This window comes from Rhinolophus sinicus, chromosome 14, assembly GCF_057876585.1.
Source record: "Rhinolophus sinicus isolate RSI-liver-muscle chromosome 14, RSI-T2T, whole genome shotgun sequence".
Classification (NCBI taxonomy): Eukaryota; Metazoa; Chordata; class Mammalia; order Chiroptera; family Rhinolophidae; genus Rhinolophus; species Rhinolophus sinicus.
In genome coordinates, this window is record NC_142514.1 from 188,085,409 (window position 1) to 188,106,195 (window position 20,787).

General features: G+C 61.6%; 1 protein-coding gene across 1 annotated transcript in view; it reads right to left on the bottom strand.

The window, feature by feature from the left end:
• Positions 1-6,535: 6,535 nt before the first annotated feature.
• Positions 6,536-20,787, bottom strand: part of MUC5B (mucin 5B, oligomeric mucus/gel-forming) — a 29,797-nt gene continuing 15,545 nt past the window's right edge. Inside the window, exons 31-49 of the mRNA XM_074336946.2 lie at positions 14,756-20,611; positions 14,427-14,617; positions 13,989-14,160; positions 13,064-13,320; positions 12,604-12,790; positions 12,048-12,273; positions 11,771-11,949; positions 11,624-11,693; positions 11,305-11,405; positions 10,936-10,967; positions 10,479-10,659; positions 10,002-10,106; positions 9,869-9,906; positions 9,204-9,320; positions 8,723-8,809; positions 8,490-8,612; positions 8,177-8,222; positions 7,907-8,009; positions 6,536-7,227 (exon numbers count right to left, since the gene is read on the bottom strand). Of these exons, the coding sequence (XP_074193047.2) occupies positions 7,023-7,227; positions 7,907-8,009; positions 8,177-8,222; positions 8,490-8,612; positions 8,723-8,809; positions 9,204-9,320; positions 9,869-9,906; positions 10,002-10,106; positions 10,479-10,659; positions 10,936-10,967; positions 11,305-11,405; positions 11,624-11,693; positions 11,771-11,949; positions 12,048-12,273; positions 12,604-12,790; positions 13,064-13,320; positions 13,989-14,160; positions 14,427-14,617; positions 14,756-20,611 (8,276 nt within the window). The 3' untranslated portion in view covers positions 6,536-7,022. The remainder of the gene's footprint in view (positions 7,228-7,906; positions 8,010-8,176; positions 8,223-8,489; positions 8,613-8,722; positions 8,810-9,203; positions 9,321-9,868; positions 9,907-10,001; positions 10,107-10,478; positions 10,660-10,935; positions 10,968-11,304; positions 11,406-11,623; positions 11,694-11,770; positions 11,950-12,047; positions 12,274-12,603; positions 12,791-13,063; positions 13,321-13,988; positions 14,161-14,426; positions 14,618-14,755; positions 20,612-20,787) is intronic.

Genomic DNA, 20,787 nt, shown 5'->3' on the forward strand with positions numbered 1-20,787 from the left:
GAGAGCGTTCTCTGCGTGCATTTTGGGCATTTACTGTTACAGTCATGCCTGGGCTTGTTTTGCTATTTTAATTGGGCTCCTGTCGCGGTCTGGTTGGGTGAGGCTACTGGCTTGGTTTTGTGACCTGCCACCGTCTGCCACCTGTTTTCAGTTGTCTTCCTGTTTGTAGTGGTTTTTCCATCAATTCTGTGGGTTTTCCATACACTGATCCTGTCATCTGAAAATAGAGATGGAGTCAGTCCTTTTGTGCGGCTGCACCAGAGTGCCCCCGACGCCTCGAAGGACGGACTGACTCCGCTCTGCTCCAGACGCTGGAAGCCCAACATCACGCTGCTGGCACTCAGTCTGGGGGCCACTTCCTGGTCGCAGATGGCCTGCTGCTCCCTGCGACCTGCATGGAGAAAGGGCTGGGGGCACTGACCCCATCACGGGGGCCCCACCTCATGACCAGTCGCCTCCCAAAGGCCCTGCCTCCTGATGCCGTCCACTAGGGATCAGGTTGCAGCAGGAATTTGGGGAGCAAACACGCAGTCCCACAGACCTCATGGCTTCACAGATGGACATCATGGCCAATTTACTTCAAGCCCAAGGCCTCTGAGGACCAGGAGAGGGACACACACAGCCCTCCCACGTGGGAAGCGGGGACAGGAGGCCAGCAAGTTCTCACGTGTCCCCGTGGGTCTCAGGCCCGACTGGCTGGATCTGTGTGCTCTCGGGGCCGAGGCAGAGACACAGGAGAACAGGGCGACGTGTGCAAGGAGGCCTCCCGAGGGGCAGGGCTGGTTGCGCGGTGACGCATGGCCCAGAGTTCCAAGGGGGCAGACTGCCACGGGAGCGCTAACAACCGCAGGGCGATGAGGGGGTGTGGACGCAGGGAGGGCGTGATTGTGACCCACAGAGAGTGTCTGTGTCAGGTGCGGCCCTGAGGTCCTCAGCACAGGGACAGACGCGCTCAGGCAGGAAGAATAAAAACCCAACTCAGAATTCACGTGAGAGCAAAGGAACAGGGACACTTCCAGGAGGCTGTGTGGGTGACAGTGAAGGGGCAGCTGCAGGGAGGGACTGCCAGGAGGGGCTGTTTCTGAGACTGGAGTAGGGATGCTGGAGTGGGGGTGGGGGCAGTGCGGCCTCCTGCTCTCCGGTGCCCTGTCCTGCATCCGACCTCACACTGCCTGTCTGGACCATATCCGTCTCTTGGGGTGAAGGCCAGAGCCCTGCCAGGGGCCCCAGGCTCTCTGCTGCCTCTGCCACCCACTGCCCCATTCGGCTCCAGCCGCACTGGCGTGCCCGCCCCAGGGCCCTTGCACGGCTGCTTGCCCCCTCAAGTCTTTCCTCAAACATCCCCCCTCTGGGCAGTTTATTATCATTGCTTTTACTTTTGAAAATGATTTCAAAGCATCCCTAAAAACTGTTCATTTCTGCAAAGCAATCTTCATGGAAGCAGCAAACTGCAGCCAAATTTAATCTGAAAGTTGAACTTCCCAGGGAAACCAGAGCACTGGCTTTCCCAGACTTGGCAAAGCCCCTCATTTTCTTCATTTTAAGTCCCCGAAATACAGTGCTGGCCCCACATTTCTATCAGTGGGAGGACGGAGCGGGTTCTCAGTGGACAGGAAGGAATCAGCAAACGAAGCAAAGTGCGCGGCACTCCTCGCGATGAGGCTTCGATGGGGTTCTGCGCGAACATTTTCTTTGATGACACAAGGCAGCGCGAGAAGCAGCACGTGCTTGGAGCTTTGCTCGCTTCCTCGGCTCCCGCTGGCAGGCCTTGCAGTAAACACTAAACCTCACACAACACAAGACATCTTCTTTCTACCAATTTGTGACTTTGTCACTAAGAGAATGACCTTCAGCACCTGTTAACTGTAAGGTGTTGCCAACATTAAAGCAATAAATCCCACGTAGGAGAAGATGGAAAAGTGAAAAATTACAAACATTGCGATGCAGGTGTTATTAACTCAGCATGGAAGCCCCGTCACTTTCCTTCCCTGATGTGTGGCACTGGTGTGCAATTGTCCCTGTATACGGCTGGGTGAGTGTGGGCTGAGTGGATGGCACGACGCAGGCGGACCGCGCAGTGTGGGGTGACGCGGGTGCAGGCGGGCACGGGGCTCCGGGCTGGTGGGAGCTCTGCCCTCCAAGCTGCCCACCACGGGCCTCTGTGCCTCCTGCTTACGTCCACTGTTTCTGATCTTGGGCCCCAGACAGGCTGGAAGAGTCGTGGAACCCACGTGGCACGTGGCTTCTGTGCACAGAGGGAGCAGATTGCAGGAGAATGTGACCCTGGCTAGCCTGGACTCCGAGGGGAGTCACTGCCACAAGGCGGTCAGCTCCAGGGGGCACCGTCCAGCACCCCTCGTGGGAGCACTAGAGCAGGCGACACCTGCCCGGCCCCCACACCCCTCTGCCCTTCATGAATCACACGGGAAGACTCCAGATGTCTCTTGGCTCTTGGCCTCAGATGAGCTTGGCAGGTGATCTGGGGTCACCCAAGGGTCCTATCCAGGCTTCCGCTGGGCTGTGGAAACCCACACAAGATCCAGGTGGACCCGCAAGGCCAGGCGACGGGGTCGGGGGTCCACCTGATGGATGAGGGGCCCCCAAGGCTTAGGAGGGAGGCACCACAGCCCCACATTTAGGGCTGCACCGGGCTGACGGCGGGGGGACTGGCCTGGAGCAAGACGAGAGCACAGAGCAGTCTGGGGACCAAGACACGGCCCCCTCTGGCCTCAGGGCCCAGTGGGCAGGGTCTGGGGCAGGTGGGGACCCCGCAGCCGACGCTTCATCTCAGCCCTCCCTCAGTGACTCTGGGGCTATGGTGACATTCCACTTCTTGACCTCCAGAGTGAGGCGGAGCGCAGCTTGTCCAGGCAAACGCGCCTGAAGAGTGCATCTGGGCGCTGCCTCGAGACCGTGAGGGGGAAGCGTCCTGCCTGGCGGAGCCGTCAGTCCTCTCAGTGGGGACCCGCTGTGCTGCTGGCAGACCTGACACCTCTCCTAGGAGAGCCTATCAAGAAGTCAGCTGTGAGCCAGGGGTGTCCCATGTGGCACAGACCTTGATCTCCAGGGCAGAGTCCCCAGTGGCTCGTGCACGGGCTCGTAAACAAGGCTCAGAGCACTTGGTCCCTGGGAAGAGAACAGACTGATAGGTTGGGACTGTACCCCCGAGGCCCACTGCCCTGCTTGACAGGGACATCTCTTTCCAGGAGTGCAGTGTGTTAGGCTTATTGGGAACTTCTCATGGAAAATAGCCCAAAATGTTAGGTGACCTGCTGAAAAATTCTTCCTGAAAAATTTTAAAAGATGACAAGAGAAAGGGGGAACCCAGAGAGATGCTTCCAGCAAACTTGACATTCAGTTCAGGCAGCACTGTGGGGTGTAAGGTGGGGGTGTCACAATGAATGGAGCGGTGTACTCTGTTCACTGTTGGTGGGAATACAAGATGGTGCAGCTGCTGTGGAAAACTGTATGACAGTTCCTCAAAAAATTCAACTGAATTGTCATGTGGCCCAGCAAGTCCACTTCCCCAAAATAATTGAAAGCAGGGACTTGATGAGATATGTACATACTTCGTTCATGGCAGCATGAGTCACAGTAGATAAAATGTGGATGCAACCCAGGTGTCCAAATACACAGAATGTGGTCCATCCACACAGTGGAATTTCATTCAGCCTTAAAAAGGACACTCTGACACCTGCTTCAACACGGACGAACCTTGAGGACATTGAGCTGAGTGAAATGAGTCAGACACAGGACAAATCCTGTGTGATTCCACTTACAGGATATATTAAGTAGAGTCAGATTCACAGAGACAGAAAGTAGAAGGGTGGGTGCCAGGGCTGGGGGAGGGGGTGAGGAGTGAGTGTTTCATGGGGACAGAGTTTCAGTTTGGGAAGATGGAAAGAATTATGGAGATGGATGGTGATGATGGCCACACAACAGTGTGACTATATTTAATACCTCTTAACTGTACACGTAAAAAAAATGGTTAAGATGGCAAATTTTATGTTATGTGGATTGTACCACAATAAAAATTTTTTTTTTTAAACAGAAGGTGAAACTGGAGAACTCTAAAATACAAGGCAGAGGACCATGTTTCTGATCTAAGAGCAAGGGAATAAGACCAAGAAGCACTAACAGTGAAGAAAAAACTTGATAAATCCTATTCATTAAAGTTATGAAGGCCTGTTTTTGATCTGTTGGTTTCTGAGAGGTGTGTTTCTTGTTTGGCTGTGGGTTACCGATTTCTTTGCTGACCACTGTTTGCCTTTAGTACGTTCAACCAGCGTTTACCTTTTCTTCTTGTTAGAGTTCACCCTCCTTTAGTAGCTCTTCCACACAGGGTCTGTGGGAGGTCAACTTTCTGTTGAAAATGTCTTTTTTTTAAATGTCACTCTTAAATGATAGTTTAGTTGGGTATAGAATTCAGGGTTTCAGAGGTATTTTCCCTCGGCACTGTGGAAATGTTGTGCCACAGTCTCCTTGCATCCAGCATTAATGATTCTTATCCCTTGTCAGCAAACGGTCTCGTGTTCTGGTCGCTTTGAGGTTTGTCCTCTTCTTTGATATTCCAAAATCTCACTATCAGGCACTAGGGGTGGGTGGATGTCTTCTTTGGCTCTCACTGAGTGCTTTCAGTCTAAGAGCTCATGTCTTCAGTTCTGAAAGATTGCTGTTGTTATTATTATTATTATTATTATTATTATTATTATTATTATTTCAAATATTGCCCTGTGGCCCCCTTTCACCACTGGGGCCTCCCCACAATCTCCTTCTTTGAAGGATATCTGTCAGTTTTACAGATAATTCATTTCCTTGTTTTCAGGTGCTGGTATTTTAAAGTTTCTTTCTATCTTTGTCATGGTTTTTGTGTCTGTGGGAAAAACATGTGCACATTTCTATCTGGAAACCAGAAATTCCTTTTGGAAAATATTTCAAGTTCAGGTGACACTGTCTTGTTTATTCATTGTGTTGATTTTTATAGTTATCTCCTCTTTGGCCACAGTAGTCTTGTGACCGCTGTGTGGGCTCTGGAGTCAGACTCCCTGGACTTGAGCCCAGCCTTACCCCTTACTGAAGCAAGTCTTCTCATGGCTTTGTGCCTCAGTTTCCCCATGTGTAAGATGGGAGAAACAATGGCGTGCGTTGCATAGGGCAGTTGTCAGGGTTAAATGGGAACGTATGCTGGCACACGGGAAACACTTCACATATGTGAACTCCGGTCCAAGAAAGGACACTCTTCTTCCAGGTGCCTTACAAATATGTTTAAGTTGCATAGAGGTGCATGGGTTTAAGGAAACAATTGTGCCACAAGAATGACTGAGGTTTATGGATCGCTGCTGTTTTGCATATGAGTTAATGAAGTCTTGGGTGGGAGCATGACCTGGACACAGAACCCCCAAGAATTCAGTCTGTGGGACACAGGTTAAGCTTATAGAAGTTGACCCCAGTGGTGACCAAGGGGGTGCCAGCCTCACCTACAGTTTCGTCAACCCATGGACCCATCTCCCCAGTGGCCTGCCCTGACCAGGCCCACTTTGGTGGGTAGGAAAGCCCAGAGTGCTGGTAGCGACCACTGAAAGGAATCCAGGATCCCCAGGCTGAGCCCCCAGATCCACCTTCCCCAGGAGCTGGGGACCCCAGCCTGTGGGGAGGGGCAGGAACTCTGTAAATGTGAGTTACTGTCATGGCATGTGCGGTGGGAGAACCACACTGAGCATGGATGCACGTCATGTGATGTGGGGAAGGTACAGGAAGACCCGCCCACTCGCCCCCTCCAGCACTGCTTTTGCCTCCCCAGGTGGCCGCCCCGCTCATAACCATCCTGCCCACTTAGAGGTCATTTCTTATCCTTCCTGCGTGGTTAAACCCAAAGCCAGGGCGCCCCCACATCCCAAGGTGCACATGTGGGCCTGGTAAGCGCAGTTCACTGCTGCGGCCGGCCACACCCTGCCTGCTCCCCCCACCCATGCAGGCAGTGTTCTCTGCTCTGGGCAGGGCGACAGGAACCGCAGGCAGAAAGCCTGTCTTCAGGAAACAGGAAGGAACAAATGTACAAGTTGCTGAGTGACAAGTGCCCTGCAGAAAACACCGTGGGAGGGAGGTACGGACAGGCTGGGGAGGGGCGCAGCAGCAGCAGCAGGGGCTCCCCTCAGGGTCTGAGCAGCACCATGTGCCCCACCCCACCATGCAGCCCTGGCTGGTGGGGCAGCTGCTTCCTGCACTGACGCATGTCTGGGGCGCCTCTTCCTGTTGGCTGGTCCAATCTTTACATCTGTGAACCAGTTTCCTAATGAACCCCATGTGTTTGAAATAATGGTGAGGCTGTTTCTGAGCCCTTGGCGGACTCCTGGCTCCTGCAAGTGCCCTCGCAGCCAGAGACTGACCTGGGCCTCCGTGCCCCCTGCCCTGCCTTTCCCTCCCAGCACAAGCCCCCGGGTGGGGGTGCATAAAGCCTGTGGGCCCTGCACAGCTGGGTCCATGGACGGACAGGAGAGCCAGGCGGACACGGTGGGAAGACACTCAGACCTGGAAGTGTACATGATGCTCGGTGTTTATTTGCAAGGTTGGGGCAGGGTGAGCAGAGGAGCTTCGGGGCACTGACCCCTCCCTGACCCACACCTCAGCCATCACAGCCTCAGCCCCAGGTCCAGGCACGGGCATGCAGCCACCTTGCCAAACTCCACTCCCTGGTGGCAGCCGGCCTGGTGTGGGTGGGTCTCAGTCTGCCGTCTGCTGCCCGAGGGGAGCCATGCTCCGCGGGGCTTGGGGGTGTGGCAGGGGCCCCCGGTGAGGAGCAGCACGGCGCCTGCCGATGTGCAGTTTTGCTCTTGGCACCAGGAAGGGGTGAGTTTGGGTGGAGCCAACGCTTCTCTCAGATGAAGGCTGGCCCTGATGGCAGGGCAAGTGGCCAAGGGGCTCTGTCTGGCACTCTCCTCAAGCTGCACTGTCCCCTGCCAGGGTGTGGGTTTCACCCAGGGCAGTGGGACAGGGGCAGAATGGCATCAAACAGTGGTGGCCCCCTAGGATTGAGAGACAGAATTGCCGTCCTTAGGAGCCGCAGGTGAGGGTATGCAGGCTGGGGTGCAGCTGCAGTCATCCACGTGGATGTAGGTGTGCTGGATGGCCGTCCCGTCGGGACACTGCATGGTCACCACCTCCTTGTGGGTCCTGGTCTCCTGGCAGCAGGTACACTTCCGCTGCATGGCCTGGGCCTCCATGGAGTACCTGCAGACACGTGGCACCCTCAGCACCCGCCCCGGCCGGCCCCAGCCCCCGGTCCTGGTTTCTCTGGGGTCTGGAGTCAGCAGCTCACCGCCTTCGAGCAGCCCTGTGCTTGCTGCCTGAGCACGTGGGGCATTGCCGTCCTGGCCTGGCCAGCTCTGGGGCACTAAGGACCGCTTTGAACACTGACCTTTCTTGGCCAGGCACCCTCTCTTCCCAGAACCACCCCCTCAATCTCATGGAGTCCGCAGACCCCTCCTCCAGGGACCTTCCCGACCCTTCTTCCTCTTCTGGCTGAGGGCACACAGCTGGCCGCAGCCGGGCTGACTCTGGCCAGGACACTCTGCCAGCAGCTCTGCCCAAGAGTCTGGTCCACGGAACGCCCTGATTCTGCCCACCCCCCAAGCAGACACTGCCCCAGGCCCCTGGACTCAGGTCCAGGACCGCAGTCCCCCGCTTTGTGCCTCAGCTTCCCCCATCCTGGCTCTAAGGGTCAGGGGAGGCCGCAGGCTTTCTGCAGATGGACATGGAGAGAGGGGAGCTCTTCTGTGGTCACCCCAAGCTGGGCCAAGGAGAGGGACACGTGGGGCCTGGGCGCTGACCCCGTGTGGCTGGCAGCTTGCGCCTGAGGAGGCCCCCAGCGGGTGGGCGGGGCTCTGCGGAGGGGGCGGGGCCCACTCACTTGGACACTCCTGGACAGGAGCCCTCGCAGAAAGTGACGTTGACGGGGGCCTCGCAGTCCCGGTGCCGCAGGACCGTCCTGTTGACTCGGACCTGGCAGGTGTCTAGGCAGAGGAGAGGGGGATCTCTGAGGACCCCGACCTGGGGCCCTTCCTCCCTAGTTCCCTGCGGATCTGCCGCTCAGGGCAGGTTCTTGGGGTTCGGGCAGGAGCCAATGGGCGGAGACTGGGCGGAGCTGGAGGGCGGGGACGGGAAGGTGGTCTCTACTTACCCACTTCCTCACAGGAGTAGCAGCAGCCGGTTTTCCGGAGGGTGCCCTGCAGCGGGGGACAAAGAGCGGGCTGGGGGCGGGTCGCGGCCCCAGGGATGGGCCCTCCTGCCGGGCTTGGCTTGTGGGAGCGTGGGCGGGGTTTCTAAGGTTGGACAGGGGCGTGGCCTACTGGAAGGGGGCGGGGTCTCCTGGGAGATGTGTGGGCGGGGTCTCTAGGGCGGGCCAGGGTGTGGCCTCCAGGGCGTGGTGTGGGCGGGCCCTCTCCGGCAAGGCTGGAAGACAGCCAGGCTGGTGGGATCCCTGGGGCACGCACTCTGCAGCTGGGCACGTCAGGGCAGGGCGCGGGCCTCGGGGTCAGCACAGGAACTCCGTTCTCAGCCTGGCAGTGGTACGCCGTGCAGTTGTCCACGAGGCTGTTGACCCACGTCTCGTTGGGCTGAAATGCACCGGGGAGAGTGAGGCCAGGGTGGGGATTATCTTGTGGGCTGTTGAGAGTTGGAGGGTAGGGTCTTCTGGGTGGAGAGCTGAGTCTGAGCACCCCCTTACCTGGACCAGCCCGCCGTGGGGCGTGAGGCAGGCCGTCTGCACGCACTCCCCGCAGCACTGCCCAGCCACTCTGGAGTACTCCGAACCCTGAGGGCCAGAGGGGTGGTCATGTCTGCACCCCAACCCGGCTCCCCAGCCCTCTTGCCCCCCCCCCAAGAGTCTGGCAGCCTCCTTAGCAGCCCCCACCCTCTGAAGCCGTGTCCCTGTCCATGGCCACCAGGGCAGAAGCTGCCCCGCCCCATTGTCCTGACAGCCTCACCCCTGCTCCCAGCCCCCTCTCCACCTGCCCCTGCAGCCTGCTGGTCCTGCCCCCCAACCCTTCCCCCCATCCTCCTGCTTCATGACCTCCCTTTGGGAAAAAACAAGATCCTGGCAAAGGTTGAGCTAGAGAACCCTCCCTGGGGGCCTGGGTACCAGTGACTCAGGGCTGCCGCCGTGTGGCATGCCAGGGGTCTGGGTATGCCTAGGTGGGTGGGCTCACCTGGGGACAGGTGGTGTTGCAGGCATTCTCCTCACACTGCACGGTCGTGTCCTGGGTGTCCACAGACAGGCAGGTGCACGTGTGGCAGGGAATGGTCGCTGGGAAGGTCGCACCGACCTGCAGTGGATGGGAGGGTGGGGGCAGGGGAGTGACATTGAGGGCACTGGGTTGGGCATCAGGGCCAGGACCCCTCCCTGAGGCTGGGAGAAGCTGAGGCCCACAGAAGGAGGCTTTTTTCTTCTTCACATGGAATTATGGCTATGCCCCCTGGCTGGGCACAGACCTGGAGAGAGGCAGGACCCTGAGTGAGTAGGGACCCCAGGCAGGCAGGAGGGGGCTGGGAGGGCGTTGTCCTGCCCCAGTGGTCCTGCTGGGAGGAAGCTGTAGGCGACCCTGAAGCTCAAGTCCCAGGGGCAGCAGGCATGGGGCTCACAGCCCTACCAGGCTCTGCCAGAGGCACCACCCCCCTCTCCCGTGTCCCCACCCAGCTCTAGAGGGCTCAGAGCCTCTCTGTTCATCTGCTGTCATGGTGGGAGGGGGCAGACAGGGCTGGGCATGTGGAGAGCAGGAGAGGAGGTCCAGAGGGTTCCAGGCCGTCCCACAGTGGATGCGCGAGCTGGGGCCCCAACCCCCGGCCACCCTGCCATCCTGCGCTGAGCCCTTACCCCGTAGATGGTGCCGTTGTAGATGCATAGCTTAGGCCCTGGAAGGAAAGGGAGGACTGAGAGCCTTCCTGGGCGGTGGGAGCAGGTGCTCAGACACCCCCCTGCCCCTAACATTAGCCCCCACCCCACTCACGGCAGCCAAAGGTGGGGCAACAGCTGCCCTCCTCCTGTGTGCGGGTCAGCTCCTCTCCCGGCCCACATTCTGGCAGGCTCTGGGGGCAGGTGGTTGTGTTGCAGACTGCAGGAGAGTTGGGGTGCTGTTGGAGGGGGTGCCCCTGCCCTCTGGCTCTGCTAGTTCCCAGTGTAACAGGGTTTCCCCACAGGGTTTCCCATGGTGGCTGACCTCTCTGTGGCCCTTCTGGATCCCCACTAGGTCCTCAACTGTCCCCTCCCTCGCCCTCCCCAAGCCCCTGGGCAGACCAGAGGTCGGCAGCCTCGTGTTTAGGTGGAAAAAGGAAGGATCAGGAGCCCCCTCCCCCAGCCAGTGGTCCGGCGGTGTCCAGCCGGGACGCTGTGGCCCTGCTGTGCCCTGCAGGCATTGCCGGCCTGTAGTCTCCACCCTCCTCCGCTCGCTGCCCACCCGCCTGGCCTGCGAGGGCGCAGGGCTCACCGCACAGCGTCTCTGGGCAGCAGGGGTTGTGGGCCAGGGGCCTGGTCACGGTCAGGAAGCCAGGCCGGCTGCACTCCAGGGGCCGATCCTGGGGCTCGCACTGCACCGGGACGCACTGCACCGACACGGAGTCCTCGTCACACACGCAGGCCTGGCAGTCGCTGACCCACCGCTCTCCAGGCTGCAACAGACCAAGTCGGGGTTCCTGAGGGCTCCGGGACCGGGCCTCGGTCTCTCAGGCTGCATCCAGCAGCAGGTCAGGCCCAGCTCAGCTTGGCCAGGGCGGTCCTCAGCCTCCCCCTGTAGCCACCAGCTCTGGAGCAGCCTGAGTGACCGGGGCATGATGCACCCCTGGGTGCCCCACACCAGCCCCATCATGGGGCCACCCCAAAGTGGGGGTCCTCCCTCCCTCCTTCTGCTTGAGCAAGGGGGGCCAGCTGGGGGCAGAGCCACTCACGAATTTGGGAAACCCATCTGGTCCCACGCAGGCTGGAAGGGAAGGAGAAAGGGGGTCACCAGGGGTTGTGGGGTTCACGGCCTGGTAGCAGAGGCCATAGGGACATGTCTTCTCAGCCTTGGCCACCCCCCACCCCCAGTCAAAGCCTCTGTCTTCCCACTGGGAGCAGAAGCCCCTGGAGAATTCGACGGGTGTCACAGAGCAGGGGACTTGACGGCTCCAGACCACACTGCCACTGGCAGAACGGAGTTGGAGCTGGGCCCGTTTGGCACATGGTCTGACATTGAAGCAAGCCAGGCCAGGCCAGGATGTCCCACCCGCTGGCTCTGCAGGGCGGGGTCAGGGGCCCAGGCCACAGGTGGTGCTTACGGCACTTGGGGACACAGACGTCCGTGTATGAGTTGAAGAGAGTGTGGCCATCGGGACAGAAGCAGCCCTCCACCAGCCCCTTGTCCTCTGGGCTCTGGTTCCTGTAAGGCGAGGGGCGGAGGGAGACGGGCGTGGATGGAGTGCAGGGGTTGGTCGGCTGCCGTGGATGCCCATGTGGTCAGGACCAGAGGTCGGTCCGGTGGGGAAAGGGCACTGCAGAGATCTGGGGCTGGCGGTCCTTCCTCCTTCTGTCTCCTCCTGGCCGCCCCCAGACTCTTCATTCGCCGCCCCCACCATTCCCACTGTGACTGGTACTCACCTGGAGTCACAGGTCATGGGCTGCTTAGGGCCGCATGGCTGGTACACCTTTGCAGGCGGGCAGGTGAGGTCTGGGGGCACAGAGATGGGCATCAGGTAGGCCAAGGAGGCCAGAGGCCAGAGCCCGTGGTGGCCTCCCGTGACTCACCGCATAGCCCGGCAGTGGCATTACGCCAGTCACTGCACACGCCCCGGGCACGGCAGAGCGCTGCATAGGCCTCCAGGCTCTGGCAGGGCACCTCGGGGCGGCCGGCCTGGCAACTGTCACTGACGCAGGTGCTAAAGAACGCGCCGGGCGGGATGAGGTCATGGCACTCAGTGAAGACCCTGCGGCAGGAGCAGTCAGAGGTTGGAGCACAGCTGGGTCCTGGGCCCGGGCAGGGCTCGCTGCCCCAGGACGGACAAACCCACAGGGAGGGACTCACTGGCTCAGCATCAGCTCACAGAGGGGCGCTGGGGGGCACAGGGTGGAAAAGGGTGTGGTGGGCATCGGGGCCGGGGAGCTGGTGGTCGGGGGCGGGCCAGTCGGTGCCCAGCAGCCCTCCTTGCTGCTTTCAGGGACCAGCCAGGTGTTGCCCATGTCCTGGCAGGTGGGGGCCATGGTGCCGTCCGGCCGGCGGCAGTCGTCCATCTTGTTATTGGTGCAGGTGCCTGGCGAGTGTGGAAGCCGGGAGGGTCACCACAGGGGCCAGGCGGGCACCCAGCCTTGCCATTCTCCAGCCTTTCCCCTCCTCACCCCTCCCTGGTGGTCACTCAGTTATGAAACACCGATTACTGAGGCGGAGTGGTAGCTCTGCCTGGGGCAGGAGGCAGGGGGAGCGGGTCCTGATCTGGGCGGTGGGGATGTGGCAGGCAGCTGGCACCACAGGGCTGCCAGAGGTGGGCGGTGGGGGCACAGGCAGGGCTTGGAGGGAGGAGCAGGCCTGTGAGCCACAGCAGTCGCTCGTGCTCCCGTGGACTTCCTATCACATCCCCACTCACCACACTGGCCCTCGGTGTTGTGGCTGAAGTGGCTGTAGGACAGCCGGACCTGGAAGACCTCCCCGTGGAAGGTGACGCTGACGCCGATGGCCGGGATGTCGATGTGCATGGCGGCGTCCACCGTCACAGACACACGCACGCCATTCTTGCTGAAGCCCTGGCTCACCTGCACGTGGTCGAACAAGACCTGGGGACACAGCCAGGGACATGTAACCGGGGGTGGTGGGTGCTCCCCTCAGGCCCTGGGGCCCAGTCTGCGGTGGTTGGGTTCCGGGAGCACTCTTGGCTGTGGGCAGCCCTCCCCCCACGGCCTTCCGCCCCCAGTGTGCCGATGGCCCTGCGTGGCGGTGTGCCCTGCCCCGTCTCTGAGGCCCCTTTGGAGCTGGCCTCCAGGCAGGGGAAACGCGTGCAGGAACCCTCCCTGCGTGGAGGCCCATGCGCCCCCTGCACCCGCACTCACCAGGCTCTCTTCCTGCCCGTCGGCGTTGGTGATGGTGGTGAGGACAATCTCCATGGACTCATAGTGGACACTGAGGGCGCGGGGGCAGCGGGCGGAGGCTGTGGTGGCCCCACAGAAGTAGTTGTTCAGGAGGATGGTGAGGTTCCCGTGGCGTGGGCGGATCTCCCTCATGACGACGTGGGTGCAGTTGTCCCGGAAAGAGTAGGAGGTGCCGTCGAAGGTGATGTAGTTGGAGCCCCCCCAGCTACTGCAGGAGCCTGTGGACACAGACAGTCCCCTCACACGGCGCCCCCCAGACCTGCCACCTCCGGGGAGTGGCTCAAGCCCCCACAGCGTCAGTTGCCTCATTTTTAAAATGGGTGAGTGGGTTGGTTGGTGGCCCCAAGGACACGCCCACTCAGCCTGTGGATATGACCTCATTTGGGAAAGGGTCTTCACAGCTGGCATTAACTTAAGGGTCTGGAGATGAGAGTATCCTGGCTTGCCAGGTGGGCCCCAAATCCAGTGACGAGTGTCCTCAGAAGAGACACAGAAAGAAGAGGCCACGTGAAGACGGAGGCAGAGACAGGTGACACAGTGACATGGCCACAGCCCAGCGATGCCTGGAGCCCCAGAAGCTGGCCGAGGCAGGAGGACCCTCCCCTGGAGCTGGTGGGAGGAGTGGCCCTGTGACACCTGGCTCTCGGGCTCTGGCCCCCAGGCCTGTGAGAGACTTGTCCCTGCTGTTTTGAACCACCTGGTTTGTGGTCCTTGTTGCGGTGGCTCCACAAAAGGTTACCCAGGACCCCAGGAACTGCGCCCTGTGTGCCCCCATTCCCACCCCTCCTATCCCTGGTCTCAGGCGCCCTGGCATCCCCATGGGCGTCTGGTCAGCGCAGCGCCTGTGCTATGTGTGTGCCCAGCTGTGCGTGGCTGCTGCTCTCACACTCGCACTCGTAGTGGTACTGGCAGGGGTCCTGCTGGCTCTGCACTCTGACAGGCAGGTGCCCGTTCACGCAGCTGATCTTGGCCACGGGCTCCGGCTCCAGCAGGACGATGCGGTTGTCGCCTTCGCACCGAGCCAGCGTGCAGTCCTCCAGTGTCCAGGACTCATTCACCTGGCGACAGCAGGCACAGGGTTACTGGGTCGGACAGCGAGACCCACCTCCACCACCCTTGAGTCTCGCATGGCCTGGGGCAGGGCTGTCCACTTGTGCTGTGTGGCCCCAGCTGCTGACCCGGCCCCACACCCCCGTGCCTCACTCCACCCAGAGCTCCCCGTGGAAGGTCACTGAGGGCCTCAAAGTTGGCCCCACTGGAGCCCTCAGCAGCCCCTGACCCCATGCACACAAGCATAGGGAAGGCAGGGAGGCGGCGTGCACACCTGTCGGGGAGGGACGGTGAGGTCGCAGCCCCCAGGCGGGGAGGTCGGGGAGGTCGGGGACACGGAGGATGGGGGCTCTGGGGGTGAGGAGGTAGAGCAGGCACCCTGGAAGCGTTCGAGTTCACAGTGTGGGCTGCAGACAGCATAGAAATGGCAGCCGGCTCCGTCGCTTCTGTTGTAGACGACGTCCCCTGTGGAGGAGAAAATCAGAGCAACAGGGCACCTGGGTCAGCAGGAGGATTGGCAGTCACAGGGAGGGGCTTCGGGGACACGAGGAAAAAGTATCCTGGTGGATGGTCCATGAGGAGAGGACAGGCACTTCCACTCACCTGGTGAAAAAAGCTGTCCAAATGCCAGGCACAGGCAGGGTGTGGTGGGGACAGGTGGGCTTGCAGAGGCAGTGGGCCCGAGTGTGGTGAGGACGGAGGGGGACATGGTGGCTGGCGTCGAGCTGGAGGAGGTCTCTGGGAGCCGGGGAGTGCCCACCGTGGTGCCCGGCATGGAGGTGCAGTGGCGGTGGTCACAGCACAGCAGGCGCACGTGGAAGTTGTGGCAATATGGCACGCGCCCTGGCTGGTCACGGTTGCGGCACACCAGCCCGAAGCTCACATTGCACTGGACCACCTGCCCCACGTCCGTCAGGCTCACATCTGGCGCCTTCTCTGAGCGGCACTCGATGTCCTGGGGGCGCTCGCAGAAGACGTAGCCGGCCAAGCGGAGCGCGTCGAAGGTCTCAAAGTCCCCGCCATTGGGGCCGGGCTTGGGGTAGTCCGCATCAAACCAGTCTGTCCACGTGCACCGCGGGGTGCAGGCCCCAGAGATCGGGGTGGTCATGGTGGTCGAGGAGGGGCTAGGCGTCAGGGGGCTGGACGGCAGGGTGGTCCCAAAGGAGGGACCAGTGGGCAGGGACCCTTGGGTGGTCTGTATGGGCGTGGTCACCAGGGGGACCTTGTTGGGGGTACTGGGCCAGGCTGGCTTGGTGTTTATGGGCGGGGTCCCCGTGGAGGCAGAGAGACTGGAGACAGAGGCCCTCTCGGTGGTCCTGAAGGAGGTGAGAGGTGTCTGGGTGGTGTGGCTGGTGACCCTCTGTGTGGTCCCGGGAGAGGAGGGACCTGTCTCAGTGGTGGCAGTGGTGACCCTCTGGCTGGTCCCGGGAGAGGAGGGACCTGTCTCAGTGGTGGGGATGGTGACCCTCTGTGTGGTCCCGGGAGAGGAGGGACCTGTCTCAGTGGTGGCAGTGGTGACCCTCTGGCTGGTCCCGGGAGAGGAGGGACCTGTCTCAGTGGTGGCAGTGGTGACCCTCTGGCTGGTCCCGGGAGAGGAGGGACCTGTCTCAGTGGTGGGGATGGTGACCCTCTGGCTGGTCCCGGGAGAGGAGGGACCTGTCTCAGTGGTGGCAGTGGTGACCCTTTGGGTGGTCCCTGGGGAAGAGGGGAGTGGCGGTGTGGTGGCCGTGGTCCAGAGTGCTGTGGTCCCCAATAACTCCTTGCCCGTACTGGTGCTGGTGGCTGGGGCCATGCTGGCACAGTGGCTGTAGTCGTCGCAGCAGCGCACACGTATGTGGTAGTTGAAGCAGGTCTGGCCCCACCCCTGCCGGTTGTTCCTGCAGATAAGCCCGTAGTCCAGGTCACACAGCACCACCTGGCCCAGCTGCTCCAAGGGGACTCCCGGGAAGAGGACGGCCTCGCACTCGATGGCGTCTGGCTCTGCGCAGAGCTGGCTGCCCAGACCTTCTATTTGAATGTAGGTCTCAACATCACCCCCGTAGGGGCCCGGCCTGGGGCGGTCACTGTCCTGCCAGTCGGTCCAGCGGCAGGCGGGCTGGCACCAGGGGGTTGCAGTGGTGCTGGCTGAGTTGACGACGGGAGGGCTGGGGGTTGTTAGGGATGTCGGCCTCAGGCTGGTCCCCAGGGAGGTCACTGCTATGGTGGCTGGGGTTGTGGGGCAGTGGCTGTTGTCGCAGCAGAGCACGCGGATATGGTAATTGAGGCACATCTTGAACCGGCCGCGCTGGTCTCGGTTACGACATACCAGGCCCTCCTCCAGCCTGCAGAGCACCACTTGGCCCACCTGTTGCAGGGGGACGTCGGGAAGTGTCTCGGCCCGGCACTCCAGGGCCTGGGGCTTCTCACAGATGGGCTCGCCGGCTGCCCGGAGGTTGGCGAAGGTCTCAAAGTCCCCACCAGAAGACCCTGGCACCGGGTAGCTCTGGTCCAGCCAGTCTGTCCAGGCACAGCGAGGCTGACAGGAAGTGGACTTGGTCACGGAGGTCGTTGGGCTGGGGATCAGGATGGCCGAGGTCTGAGTGTTACCCTGGGGCACTGTTGTTGTGGAGGCAGCCGTGGAGGGGTGCAGAGTAGTGCCCAGCTCAGGCGTGCTGGGCGATACGGTGGCCCTAGTGCTGGGCTCTTGGACCGGGGAGGTGCCTATGGAGGCTGTGGAGGGCCCAGCAGAGGGCAAGGAGCTGGTGTGGGTGGTGGCGATAGTGGTGGGTGTCAGTGGGGTGTGAGAGGTCTCTGGGGACCGGGAGGTACCAGCCGTTGTGCCCGGCGTGGAGGTGCAGTGGCGGTGGTCACAGCACAGCAGGCGTACGTGGAAGTTGTGGCAATATGGCACGCGCCCTGGCTGGTCGCGGTTGCGGCACACCAGCCCGAAGCTCACATTGCACTGGACCACCTGCCCCACGTCCGTCAGGCTCACATCTGGCGCCTTCTCTGAGCGGCACTCGATGTCCTGGGGGCGCTCGCAGAAGACGTAGCCGGCCAAGCGGAGCGCGTCGAAGGTCTCAAAGTCCCCGCCATTGGGGCCGGGCTTGGGGTAGTCCGCATCAAACCAGTCTGTCCACGTGCACTGCGGGGTGCAGGCCCCAGAGATCGGGGTGGTCATGGTGGTCGAGGAGGGGCTAGGCTTCAGGGGGCTGGACGGCAGGGTGGTCCCAAAGGAGGGACCAGTGGGCAGGGACCCTTGGGTGGTCTGTATGGGCGTGGTCACCAGGGGGACCTTGTTGGGGGTACTGGGCCAGGCTGGCTTGGTGTTTATGGGCGGGGTCCCTGTGGAGGCAGAGAGACTGGAGACAGAGGCCCTCTCGGTGGTCCTGAAGGAGGTGAGAGGTGTCTGGGTGGTGTGGCTGGTGACCCTCTGTGTGGTCCCGGGAGAGGAGGGACCTGTCTCAGTGGTGGCAGTGGTGACCCTCTGGCTGGTCCCGGGAGAGGAGGGACCTGTCTCAGTGGTGGGGATGGTGACCCTCTGTGTGGTCCCGGGAGAGGAGGGACCTGTCTCAGTGGTGGGGATGGTGACCCTCTGTGTGGTCCCGGGAGAGGAGGGACCTGTCTCAGTGGTGGCAGTGGTGACCCTCTGGCTGGTCCCGGGAGAGGAGGGACCTGTCTCAGTGGTGGCAGTGGTGACCCTCTGGCTGGTCCCGGGAGAGGAGGGACCTGTCTCAGTGGTGGGGATGGTGACCCTCTGGCTGGTCCCGGGAGAGGAGGGACCTGTCTCAGTGGTGGCAGTGGTGACCCTTTGGGTGGTCCCTGGGGAAGAGGGGAGTGGCGGTGTGGTGGCCGTGGTCCAGAGTGCTGTGGTCCCCAATAACTCCTTGCCCGTACTGGTGCTGGTGGCTGGGGCCATGCTGGCACAGTGGCTGTAGTCGTCGCAGCAGCGCACACGTATGTGGTAGTTGAAGCAGGTCTGGCCCCACCCCTGCCGGTTGTTCCTGCAGATAAGCCCGTAGTCCAGGTCACACAGCACCACCTGGCCCAGCTGCTCCAAGGGGACTCCCGGGAAGAGGACGGCCTCGCACTCGATGGCGTCTGGCTCTGCGCAGAGCTGGCTGCCCAGACCTTCTATTTGAATGTAGGTCTCAACATCACCCCCGTAGGGGCCCGGCCTGGGGCGGTCACTGTCCTGCCAGTCGGTCCAGCGGCAGGCGGGCTGGCACCAGGGGGTTGCAGTGGTGCTGGCTGAGTTGACGACGGGAGGGCTGGGGGTTGTTAGGGATGTCGGCCTCAGGCTGGTCCCCGGGGAGGTCACTGCTGTGGTGGCTGGGGTTGTGGGGCAGTGGCTGTTGTCGCAGCAGAGCACGCGGATATGGTAATTGAGGCACATCTTGAACCGGCCGCGCTGGTCTCGGTTACGACACACCAGGCCCTCCTCCAGCCTGCAGAGCACCACTTGGCCCACCTGTTGCAGGGGGACGTCGGGAAGTGTCTCGGCCCGGCACTCCAGGGCCTGGGGCTTCTCACAGATGGGCTCGCCGGCTGCCCGGAGGTTGGCGTAGGTCTCAAAGTCCCCGCCATTGGGTATGGGCTTGGGGTAGTCTGCATCGAACCAGTCTGTCCACGCGCACCGTGGCGTGCAGTGCCCGGAGGTCGGGGATGTCGTGGTGGTGGAGGAGCCCAGCGTCAGGGTGCTGGAGGGCACGGTGGTCCCAAAGGTCGGACTGGTAGGCGGGGATGTTGCGATGGTCTGTATGGGCGTGGTCACCAGGTGTGCTGTGCGGGGGGCACTGGGCGAGGCAGGTGTGGGGGTCGTGGGCAGCGTGCTGGCGGTGGGGCAGTGGTTCACGTGGTCACAGCAGAGCACGCGGACATTGTAGTTGAAGCACATGTTGAACGGGCCCCTCTGGTCCTGGTTGCGGCACACCAGCCCGGCCCGCAGGCTGCAGCTGACCACCTGTCCGATCTGGTCGAGGCTTACCTCGGGGTAGCTCTCCGCCCGACACTCGATCTTCTGCGGCTCCCGACACATCCTGCCGCCAGCAGCCCTGATGTTGTCGTACGTCTCCATGTCTCCACCCGTGACCCCCGAGGTAGGAAAGTCCACGTCGAACCATTCTGTCCACTCACACTTGGGTTGGCAGCCGGTTGTGCCCTGGCTGGTCGTGGCCTCAGTGATGGTCCCCGGCCCCCCGGTTCTCTGTGTGCTCATTCCAGTGTGTGTGGGGGATGGAGGGCTCGTGGTGACCGTGCCAGCTGTGCCCCCTGATGTTCTCAGAGTTGAGTGAGCCGTGGTGGTTCGTATCGTCTCCACCCCCGTGGTGGGTCCCTGTGGGGTGCCCCTTGTGGTCCCCTGAGGGGTTGTGCGAGTCAGGAGTGATGTGGCCCTACCCGGGGTGCTGGGCTTTGTGGAGCTTGGAGGAGACGTGGGACTCCTTGTGGCGGATGTCACGAGTGTGTCTGCGTGGCTAGGGTTTGGAGATGCTGCTGAAGACATTGGTTCTGTTGAGAGGAAGGGCACTGCTGTGGTGCTGCCCAGGGGGGCCTCCGTGGCTGATGGTTTGGTGGAGGTGGTAGTGGTGATGGAGGAGGTGACAACGGTGGCAGTGGTGACAGTGGTGGTGGTTATGGCGGTGGCAGTGGTGGCAGTTATGGGGGCAGTGGTGGCTGTGGTGAGCTCCCCGCAGTGGTCGTGGCTGCAGCACAGCACACGGATCCTGTAGTTGAGGCACATCTTAAACAGGCCCACCTGCTCATCATTCCTGCAGACCAGGCCGAAGCTGGGGTCGCAGTGTACGCGCTGGCCCAGCTCCTCGGGTGTCCTGTTGGGGAAGTTCTCCGCCCGGCACTCTATGTCCTGGGGCTGCGGGCACACGGCACCCCCCGCACTCCTGATCCTGTCGAATGACTCGATGTCCCCTCCGGCCTCCTCAGATTTGGGGTAATCCTTATCAAACCATTCCGTCCACTGACATCGGGGCTGACAGGTGGTGCCCTGAGCCACGGAGCTGCTGGCTGTCCTGGTCGTGATCGTGGTGGGAGTAGCGGGTTGGGTCTGTGAGGTGAAGGCCACCGTCGTCTGGAGGGCAGGGGTGGGCAGGGACTCACTGGTCAGCCCCTGGCTTGTGCTCGGGCCCGGGGGGGTGCTGCAGGGCACGAGGTCACAGCATAGGACCCGCAGCTCGTAGTTGTGGCAGACTGAGGGGCTCTGCTCGCTGTTGAGACACGTGAGGCCCCGCTCCAGGCTGCACTCCACCTTCTGGCCCAGCTGCTCCAGGGGCGTGTCAGGCAGCTGCCGCGCCCGGCACTCGACACTGGCTGGGGCCAGGCAGACCTGGTGACCCCTCTGCCTCAGGTTCACAAACGTCTCAAAGTCCCCACTTCCCATGCTGGGCTCTGGATGGTAACTGTCGTACCAGGCAGACCAGCGGCAGAATTGGTGCACACACACGGTGGGGAAGGTGGGGACCGGGCCTGTGGGGGTGAGGGAAGGAGATGCCATAAGCCTCCTCTGCCCAGAAGGTGGGGTGACCCGTGTCCCCTTGCCCCAGGGTTGGTCCCTGGGCCTCTGCAGGGTCCCTGTCCATCTCTCATGCCCAGGACACCTGTGCCGAGTTCCTGCTGGGTCTTCCCTCCTCATCCAGAGCCCC